The sequence below is a fragment of the Nematolebias whitei genome, chromosome 5 (assembly GCF_014905685.2).
Source record: "Nematolebias whitei isolate Nwh7 chromosome 5, NemWhi1, whole genome shotgun sequence".
NCBI classification, from domain to species: Eukaryota; Metazoa; Chordata; class Actinopteri; order Cyprinodontiformes; family Rivulidae; genus Nematolebias; species Nematolebias whitei.
Window position 1 is genome coordinate 34,826,199 of NC_056502.1, and position 11,107 is coordinate 34,837,305.

At 43.0% G+C, this 11,107-nt stretch overlaps 1 protein-coding gene across 1 annotated transcript in view; it reads right to left on the minus strand.

The window, feature by feature from the left end:
* Positions 1 to 1,797: 1,797 nt before the first annotated feature.
* The window catches only part of LOC119410388 (vacuolar protein sorting-associated protein 13B), a 35,831-nt gene continuing 26,521 nt past the window's right edge, over positions 1,798 to 11,107 (minus strand). Inside the window, exons 15-21 of the mRNA XM_037677300.1 lie at positions 9,766 to 9,942; positions 8,499 to 8,669; positions 7,897 to 8,073; positions 4,582 to 4,684; positions 3,333 to 3,501; positions 3,177 to 3,257; positions 1,798 to 2,046 (exon numbers count right to left, since the gene is read on the minus strand). Coding sequence (XP_037533228.1) covers positions 1,798 to 2,046; positions 3,177 to 3,257; positions 3,333 to 3,501; positions 4,582 to 4,684; positions 7,897 to 8,073; positions 8,499 to 8,669; positions 9,766 to 9,942 — 1,127 coding nt within the window. The remainder of the gene's footprint in view (positions 2,047 to 3,176; positions 3,258 to 3,332; positions 3,502 to 4,581; positions 4,685 to 7,896; positions 8,074 to 8,498; positions 8,670 to 9,765; positions 9,943 to 11,107) is intronic.

The following is an 11,107-nucleotide window of genomic DNA, read 5'->3' on the forward strand; positions in this document are numbered from 1 at the left end:
TGTTTTTTTGAATGTCCAGAGGACCAGATTGAACTTTTTTTGCATAAGGTAAACTGACCTGCAGGAAATTAATGATGCTGAGGAAGAAACAAAGATCCACCTAACACTGTAAAAGTAAAAATAAAAAAAAACTTAAACACATCCAGCAAAGTTCAGTCAGGTCATCTGGATGGTTTATTTTTTGTTGAGGCGTTTCATCCTTCATCCAAAGGACTTCATCAGTCTGAGGAGCCACAAACAAACTCAGTCTAACAAGCTGCATTTCCACACAGTGGACCAACCAGTTTGCTGGTGATCAGATGGTTTCTGGGTCCCGCCCTCTCCCCCATTAACTCATCCAAGGCAGCCATAGCCAAAGTGGTTCAAAACATCAAAGTCCACTAAGTTTGGGACTTAGTTTGTTGTGGCTCCTCGTACTGATGAAGTTCTTTGTATGAAGGATGAAACATTTCACCATAAAAAATAAACTGTCCAGATGACCTGACTGAACATTGTTGGATTTTTTACTGGATTATTGAGCATGAACCTAATGTTAGACACATTTGTTGGTACCATTACAGCTGATGGAAACAACACCCCAATTCTCTTTAAGTGATCCAGTTAAATGCCGTTATGTTTATCTGCATGCCTTTAGTATGACAAATTGTGAAAAGATTTATTTTACAAATTTGTGGTCAAACTTGTTGGTACCCTTCGGCTGAGACAAAAAGCTGGACGGCACCAGTGATGCTGCTTCAGGTCAAACAGTTTGAATCATGACCATTAAAATAATCTAAGGGTACCACAGAGTAATTGGTTGAATCCTCCTCATGGAGCAGAGAAAAAGATCTGTCTGAGGAGCTCAGAAAGATTTTAGATAACCATGTTAAAGGTAAATGATACAAGAACATCTACAAGCAGCTTCATGTTTGTCTGAACGCAGCTGACGAGATGAAAAAGTATAAAGTTCATGGGACTGTGGCCAACCTCCCACGACATGGACACAAGAGGAAATGCAATCCCAGGTTGATCCATCACAGTGGAAGACGACCCAGGAGGCCCCACTGTTGCAGAAAAACAAAACCACCACAGAGATTCACCAAAATTCATGTAGACAAGCTTCAAAGTTTCTGAGAGAATGTCTTTCAGAATGATGAGACAAGATCTGAGCGTTTGATCCGTCACACAAGCTGATTTTTACATTGTGGAAGGATATCAACAAATTCATGCACTTATTCTGTGTTCTTTAATTAGGAAGTTTCTATACATATATTATAGGTTTTATACAATACATGTACATTTCACAGAGAGCTCAGTAGTACAACAATAAAAAGGCAATAACTAGTTTGCATCATTTGGATTTGGCGTCAACACAGTGTCAAACAAGAACATTCCATCTGCAGATGTTTTGGCTGACAGCTGGTGTCTCTAGGATCCATCGAGTACAATATTGCACATTACATTGCATGACACGATTTACAGAATGTAAACAAAATGATTGACTCCTGTATGCTTCAACGTTTCTGTGACACACTGACTAAACTTGTTAAAACTCCTCACACAGTAAGAAATCCTATGAATAAAACGGTTTACCATCATGGTTTGACTGTGTAATACATTTCAGAACATATTCCAAGAATTATTTTACATCCTTAAGGCATGAGTGACCAGTTAGACACACCTAAAATATAATAACATCAAAAAAGTTTTGCATAAATGACAACAAAAAAAGGAGAAAGATCTTAAGGCTTAATATCTTAGTACAAAAAAAAGGTTAAATCATGTGATCTGAAACTCAAAGTCTAAAATGTTTACACATCAGTGAAAGCCGATGCGTAAGGCCTTGTTCTTCACCATGGTGAACTTGCTGACAAACACCTTGGCAGCGGCAGGATCCACCAGGTAGTGGTAGCACTTTGTGGCAGAAGGAGGCGGCTCTGCGAGACTTATTTGGTGCTGCAGCTGGAGAGAGGCGGTGGACGGGGAGAGGAACTGGGAGGCTCGCATCACGTAATCCAGCAGCCGCTGGTACTGCTGCTCCGACAGGCGCTCACGGACACCGTCACCCTGAGGGAGGACAGAGGGACAAGATACACAACGCTGGACTGATCAAGTCTCATGATGGACCTGTGGTAATGACGTTGCCATGGCAACTAAATGCACACGTCTGAGGCCGACTCAACTTTTAGGCATTCAAAGAAATCATTAAGAACTTTAATTTTTTTTTCAGCGTTGTACTTCACAGCAGAAACATCATGCAGGGGCCAAAATTAAAACATTTTTCAAACTAAGGGCTGGTTTCAGAATCTACATTAACTCAAGTTGGATATCCAACATCTTTTGTTGGTCGCAGGTTCCTCAACAAGAGTTTGATTGGTCTCATTTGATGTTCTCTGTTGTGCCTTTAACATCATAATCAAAGATTACTAAAAAATTAAAATGATAAAAGTTTTTTTTTTTTCACATATCTTGGGGGCCACATTTGGCCCCCGGGCCTCGAGTTTGACACGTGGCTTTAAGTGTAAATGGGACACAGAAGTTAGACTTGACATGACTGAGCTGGCGTTTTGATTTCCGTTATAATTTTTACACAATCACAATTTGAATTTTATGATTTTGACAGATGATGTCACACTGACTCTTTCTCTAAAAACATTAAATATTTTGCAAATAAACTTTTATTACTTAACTGTTATTGATGCAAACAGTTTAAACGTAAAAACAGGTTTTGTGTTATTTCACCCAGTGTGTTCTCGCAAACCAAATCTCCCATGAACTTTTGTTTTATTTTAGCTTAAAATTCGCTTTAAACAGGAAGTGAAGGGTCTTTTACTCGTCATATTTTCTACTTAAAACACTAGAAACAAACAAAAACAAAAAAAAAAAACACCTTTGTTACATCAGTTTTCTGTTGCTGCTCATGATTCAACAAATAAAATAAACTTATTATATAGTTTGAACAGCCTCTGCCTCTCATTAACTTGACAGACGGGCGTTTCTAGTTATTTTTTAAAGCAGTCAGCTGAGGTCAGACCACCTTTCCCATCAAGGCCCATCCTGCTCAAAGAGTTTCCATGTATGGAGGGTCCAGAGAACAAACCTGATGTTAAAGCTTGAATGAGTGCAAGATTAAAATCAACATGCTGAGTCCTACTGTTGACCTCCATGTGACCCAGCTGTGCAGCTTCATGACTCACCTCCGAGTCACTGTTCACGGTCTGCTGCTGTAAGGTGAGCGTGAGCTGGCCCTCCTGCTCCGCCTCCTGCCGACACTCCACCTGCACAGGACAACAGCTCTAACCATCCCTCCATCACTGCAGCACCGTTAAATGTTTGGGCCTGCTGCCAGTTACCTCAGTGATGGGAAAGGCCTGCTGCTGGGTGTCCTCACTGAGGCTGACAACAAACAGCACCTCAGAGGTGAGCAGCAGGCAGCCAGCGTGCTCCTGACCCGACCCGCTCACTATAGTCACCTCCAGGGCCATGTGGAGCTCCGGTCGCCCAAGAGACTGCAGCATCTTCCTGTTGTCACACCAAAAGGGCAAATAAAAGTTAGAACAAAACACAGTAATTAGCAACAGAATATGGTCTGATCTAAATCAACACAAAGTGCTGCTGGAAACGGGCTCGTGTGCACACAACACACATTCTGTCTCCACACAGTGATGGGCCCATCGTCACATTAAATAATCCTCAAACAAAAGACCACACAAGTTAACCTCACACACAAGTGATCATTAGACAGCCTGTACTTCTGTTTCTTTCAGCTCTGTGTTTCTGACCTCACACGTGCTCAGCAGGAAGAAACGTTCGGCCATGTTTCTCTGAAGGCAGGTGCTCAGAGAACAACGCTGAAGAACCACAGTCAGGAGGGTCTGGTCAGTGTTACACTGATCAGACTGACCTCTCACACATCTGGACTACCTGTTGCAGTAAATGTTATTGATGGAACCCAGTTTGACAGCTGAGTGCTTTAAATAAAGTACAAAGGAGAATTATGTTTTATATATAAATACCACAAAGTCTCTTGAGTGATGGAAACTGAAGAAAGATGTTCTTGTTTATCTAAAAACTGACAGCTTCCATTGACTGCTGTTAGATGTTTGACAGCTGTGGAAGCAAACTACATGTCAGAAATCTCTATAAAATGTCCTAAATGCTTCTTGTGCAGCTAATGATAACTTTTGGATGCAGACGCCTCATAAATCTTTCTAATAAATCAAAGTAGTTCAGTGAGAAACGAACTGCTGCTCAGCTGTTTCACTAACCAACCTGCTTCAAGCAGCTTTGAACTCTCTACTAAACCTAACTATTCTAGTGCATCAAGTAAGGTTTTCTTTACCATTTGATAGAAATAAAAAACTTGTGTGGACAGAATCATGATTAAATAAGAACAATTCAAGTTGTGGCTTTGGCAACAAGCTTAAGACAACTTCATAGTTGGATGAGAACAAGGGAAGGAAGACTGGCTGCCATGTGTGAGATCAAGGTGAAAAGAAAAAAATCCTCTACTGTTCGTGAAGTGAACGGCACAGATGATTCGGGGTAACAGGAGCTAAAGTTCCTGCAGAAAGCACAAAGGCAGCAGCTGCAGGGTCGTACCAGACGTATTTCAGGTGGCTGTTGGAGGCATGAGCTGAAGTTTCTTCTGCAGGTAAGTAGAGCTGCTTAGGAAGCTGCCACAGGCCGGCTCCATGGAGGATCCCTGTTCCAGCAAACAGAACGTTAGTCTCCAATCCTACACACACACTCAGTCACACACACACTCACACACACACACACTGGACAAATCTGATGGTCTGACTGACAACGCTCAGCTCGAGCGTCAGCAGCAGAGTCCAGTACAGGATTAGTGACCTGGTCAGATTCAGATCAGGATATTTAGTGTACGAAGCTGGGTCCCTTTTTTAACCTGGGTGGGTTGCCATGGTAACCAATGCTTTTGGACTAGAGATCACACAAGGCAACTAATCACTGCTCCTAAAACTTGAACCAGTGTTTCCCCTAGATAACTTGCCATGATGGGGCGCTCATCTCATCCGTGGGGGGGGGGAGGGACACACAGAGATGGAGACACGTCCTGATGCACAGCGCGCTGCTTGCACCAACAGTTTTAGAGTGGGAGTGGGGAGGTTCAGTGTGAGGAGTCAGTATGAGGGAAGAGGCTGCCTTTAGCTTTGTAACGCACCTGTACTGCGAGCCACAAGTGTTACATCAATGCCAACAGGTGGGTTGGGGGGTTTGGGGGGTGTGCGTGCGGTTTGGAAGACAGGGTGCTAGGTTATGTTGACGGGGCGGGGCACCCCACTTGTATAATGGTAACCATAACCCTGCGGTTTATGTGGAGCATGTCTTGTTCATCAACGCACCTGTTTGTGTTCTGTTCACTTTCACAGAGATCTTATAAAATGTTTCAAAGGACGACCAAAATCCCAGGTTAGCCAACATGTGAATGGAAAATAAACATTTTAATTAAAGCCACTCATTGGACTGAACACTTACTAGAGTCTTTTTAAATAGAATAAAGAGAACAAAGTTAACACTTTCATGTTTCTACAGAAGGAGGTGCCTGAAGAACATTAAAGTATAATAGAGCTAATGGTCAATGCTGGAGGCAGACTGATTATTTGGCTGAAATTTTTAATTGATAATTGGACATGCCTGTACATATCAGTGATCAATTAAAAAGTAGGACAATGAGGCAGCAGCAGCTGCTACAGCAAGTTCACAGTAGCCCACGATTTACACTGCCTGGCCAAAAAAAAGTTACACTAATATTTCATTGGATCACCTTTAGCTTTGATTACAACATGCATTCTCTGTGACTTTGTTTCAATAAACTTCTGCAATGTCACCAGATCTATTTCCATCCCAAAGATTCTCAATGGGTTTAAAGTCTGGACTCTGTGGTGGCCAATCCATGTGTGAAAGTGATGTCTCATGCTTCCAGAACCATTCTTTCACAATTCGAGCCCGATGAATCCTGGCATTGTCATCTTGGAATATGCTCGTGCCATCAGGGAAGAAAAAAATCAATTGATGGAATAACCTGTCATTCAGTATATTCAGCTGACCTCGTTCTTTGAGCACATACTGTTGCTGAACCTAGACCTGACCAACTGCAGTAACCCCAGATCATAGACTGCCCCCACAGGCTTGTACAGTAAGCCACAGTTTTTTTCCGGCCACATTTCTTCCTCGAGGACGATGGGTCGCCACTATCCTTCCAGTTTTTAATAATGCGTTGGACAGTTCTTAACCTAATTTGAGTAGTTTCTACAATATCTTTAGATGTTTTCTCTGCTTGATGCCAATGATTTGACCCTTCTCAAACAGGCTGACATCTTTTCCACGACCACGCGATGTGTCTTTCAACGTGGTTGTTTAAAAAATGAGCAACAACTCATTGCACCAGCTGGGGTTAAATAACTTGTTGCAGCTGAAAGATAATCGTCACATGCAGTAATTATCCAACAGGAGGCTCGTACTGGTTTGCATAGTTAAATCCAGGTGGTGACATTTTTTTTGGTCAGGCAGTGTAGTTCTATAAGGAAAAAAGTTTTATATATATTTTATGGGCACAAATTCTAAGAATTATTAAATAAACATTTATCTAAGTTGTGCAATTATTGCTATATTTTATTTAATAAAAAAATCAATTTAGGCCAAAAACTGTTGCATATCTAATAATAATAATAAAATAAAAAAATCAGCCTTGAAAACTCACGTCACCTTTCAGTCAGATCATTTTATGCTTTGATTAGTTTAGGCAGAGCTTTCATTAATAATGTGCTTGTTGCCTTTTCTCAATTTAAAACATCCATCAGTTTTGCTTCCAGCTTCATGACTGATCCGTGCTCTAATGTGATTTTACACAAACAAGCACAGATCCAGGTTGAGTTGACTCACTGAGCTGATGTGAGATCTGTGAGACCACTAAACACAACTCCACATTAAAGAGTTCATTAAACTGGATCTGTGAAAGGAACGCTGGGTCAGCTGAACTCGTGTCTCCTGTATCAGGTGCTGCTCGGTGAAATCAAGTTCTTCAAGAACCCAGCGGGCTTTGTTACTGAACTCACTGCAGCTCTGAGTGTTTGTGCAGAGCCACGTGTTTTACAAAAGAACAAAACCAAATGTGACAACAATAACAAAAGCATCGCAGATCATCTGCATACACTGTCAGAAAACGTTTGGTTCCATGAGCGTGTAAGAGTGAGCGCCAGCGCATTTGTGAAGGAGTGTGTGTTTGTGCCGCAGCTGTGTGTGTATGCGTAATGTGTGGAGCTCAGAGGGTCCGGGCGATCAGCGCCAGGCTCTGGGGAGGCATCGTTCCTTTATGGAGCTGTTCACCTCATTGGTAGTTTATGTTCTGTAGCCAAGAGCTGCTGTTGCCATCACACACCACCCTCTGATGCACTCCCCTCCTCTACCCCCAATAAAACTAAGTAACTCCAGAGTTACACTGCCTGTGTGTGTGTGTGTGTGTGTGTGTGTGTGTGTGTGTCCAGGGGGTCTGTCAGCAGTTCCCTCATGGGTCCCAACATAGAAAACATCTTGGCTCCAAAGTGAAGCTGAGATCGTTTCTGACACGCGTCACTTTGCTGTTGTGTGCAGAAGTGCATGTTTTGGACACGACAGTTAACATTACAGATTTCATGTTCCTACAAATGCATAATCTAAACAAGACATGGAATGAACATATTTTCTGTGCTGCACATTACTCCATAAAACGACAGAGTTACCATGACAACAACTACATTTGTAACTGTTCAGGGCCTGAAACAGCCGCATCACGTTTTCTTTGTTTCACCAAGATTTGCTGCTAAATGTTCAGTAAACATCGGATAAAAAACAAAACATTATTTCATTTGGAAACATTCAAACAAGAATTCCCTCAGACCATTCTTGGCTCACCATATCCAGTCTGGGACACCAGTTCAGCTGCTCCCCCAATGGGCTTGGTGAAAACCCCCACAATGCCTTTCCCTACTCCAGAGATCACCCCCTTGGCTTTGCTTCCAGCTGAGCTCTGGGTTTCCCAGTTCCTTTGGAAATTTTGCATGGGTTGGTCCACAATGCCTGCTATTGCTCCTGGAAGGACAAGAGAACTTTGGTAAACTCTTAAACCAAAAAGTTTTGATTCAAGGATGTAAAATACATACACTTAGTGTTTATTGGGATAAACCGTGACAAAAAGATGTTTTTCATTTCATTAGGTCAGAAACAAACAGAAATACATGAACTCAGAGTCACACAAGAAGTCAGACACAGCTTTGCTCTACAGGAAGTACACGGTTTACTTTCTAAATGACTCATGATCTGTGCATCACACATGACAGTGACGTGGAGGCAGAACATGTTTCCTTCATATTAGGTGACCTAATGCTGAGGCAGGGATGGTCCTACATTCATGTTGGTTGATGCAAAGCAAAATTAACTAAACAAAAAAAAAAACATGTCTTCAATTCTGTGAATGCTGCTTGAGCCACAAATATAAAAACAACTCTTATGTGTACCTAACAAGCTGATGCCAAGTCGGGACAATCCCTGTCTCAGTCCGTCCCCGAGGCTCTCTGGTAGCTGCCGTCTCCACTCCTCCTGCCGGGTGTAGTGCTCTTCATCCAGAGACAGACGGTCCATGTTCCTCGCCAGACTCGTGGCTAAGTTAGTGATGGAGGTCAGGGTGCCTGAACATGGAAGTGACACAAACATCAGGCGTGTAACATGTGCTGAAGTCACGGTACAGAATATCTCAGTATAAAACATGGAAAAGACACAAACTACACAAACATGTAAAGGGGGTTGTCAGCTAATGATCAAACTGTATTATTTTATTAATCTAATATGAACTGTAAACAGTTCTACGGGCATGTGACAGTTTAATAAACTCTAAAACCCAAAGCTCTCTCTTTTCGTTGAGTTGGTACAATAAAGTGCTGCATCATTACTTCCAAAGCAATGTGTGAGTGGTGCACTTTGCAGAGCACAGCTTTCAGCTGAGCATCACGTGCACGTGCTCAGTTCACAGGACAGCACGTTGCCACATCCAATCACAGGAATCATGTACACCTCAACTTGTATTTTTATCCTTATTAGGACTGTGTATTTATTTCCTTTCATTTCTGTGGCCTAACTAGTGCTTACCTAACCCCAACCTAAACTCACTTCACATCCTAGACCTAAACCTGACCTCTAACCCAAAAACTGCAGTCTGCCCATTTAGGACTGAGCTTCGGTCTCCAAGAGAACTAATGGTCCTGATAAGAAATGTGTGTATACCAGGAAAGGCATTAAAAAGATAAAACAAACACACACAGGAGTTTGTGTGACGTCCATCTATGAGATGTGGCAGTAGAAAGAACTGGCAGCGCTTCTTTTATCTGACGGACACGCGCAGCTGGAACACTGAGCTGCTTCTCTGATAGATTTTACACTCCATCAATCAGTGCTGAACACGAGGACAGTTTCTACACACAGGCCCGTCTCCCAGCTCTTTAGCCCTGCAGCACAGACTGAACATTTTCTGGGACAGAAAGTTTGGACAGCTTTTGCTGCTCCTTTTCTTTCATGGCAGTTAGCAAAACTAAACTAAACAAACATCACGTGTGTGCACAGAGAGAGCTACTGTTGTATGGTCCCTGAACCTGTCCCAGGTGTCTGCACCATGGTGGTGTGTGTGTGTGTGTGTACCTTTAACTCCTCTCATTTGCCGTTAACTTTTATTGTAACGATGTCACAGCACCATCCTTTAACTAAAAAGTACAACTGTTCACCCCCCGTTACCTTTTGAAATGTGTCTGACAAAGGAGGTGGTTCCTCTGGACACTCCGCTGACAAAGGCCCCGGGCCCCCGGGTCAGACCCTCATACGGCAGGCGGAAGAAGTCGGACACACCGTTTCCGATGCTGCGGACCAGGCTGGCAGGACTGCCGAGGATCTCCAGGGATCCCACCACCCAACCTGAGATAAAGGAACAGCAGACGTATCTTTACTGCGTTGTATTCAGACAGTATTAATCCAAATCCTTGGGAAAAATTAACCTTTAAGTTTAGCATAGCCCGAGGCTAAACTTTAAACACACACTTTAAAATAATTGGAGGGAGCATCATTTATGTAATCAAATATCATTTCCTGAAATGACCCAGCTGGGCTGTTCCAGATTTCTGACAAGTTTTGTATTTAACAGAATTAAGACGTGCCTTGAACATTTGTGCTTTTCACAAACATGCCTCTGGAGCAAACTCCCTTCACTGTCCTCTTCTTGCCAAAAACAATTTGAAACCATCACTCCAAGTTCTCATCTTTGGAGCACAAACATTCACAGACCTTAACATGCGCACACCTGCATGCAATCATACAAGTGCCACGGTTAGATTTACAACCTCCGACTATCTCACCTCTCTCCCTGAACCCTGAAGCCCGTTCAGATGGCACGGCTCGCTGAGATTTATGCTCTGACTGTTGCATCAGAGAAAGCATTCCCCGAGACACCGGGCCCTGCTCTGCTCCTGCTCTCTGTCAATTTGTGCTTGAGTGATGGACTCCACTGGTAGAAAACCAACTCCAGTGGGAGCTAGTGGTTGTTTCTGCTTTCTGTGATGTCCCAGTTGTGGTTTGGGTAAAGTAAAACGTCTTAACAGGGCATGATGTTTACAAGGCGAAGCTTCACTTTCAAACACACATTAAATAGCAAAAACCTTCTAATGTTCACGGTGTGTGGATTTACGTGTGTGATGTGGGGAGCACAGCGCTCTAATGAGGATCAGCCCCAGGACACGACACTTCCCAGAACCACTTGCTCTGTGAGGACTGCAGGAGAAGGTGGCGAGGTGACATGTTGAAATATGAGCAGAGACGAGGGCTCTAACGAGAGACAGCAGGAAGGAAGCGTCTGACCGCGATGACCATTTCTGATGTGGAAACGATGGGGTTAAATCAGACCATGTGCGCGGGGGGGGGTTGCTCAGACTCGACAGCAGAAAGACACGGAGCAGCCGAAGGGTCTGATAAGTCAGCTGAGACTCGGTCGATCACAAACTGATGATAAAACACCGGCTTCAAACACGAATCAGGACTCGGCTGCTAACTAAATAAAAAAATCAGTTCTTAGTCTTAACAACCCCCC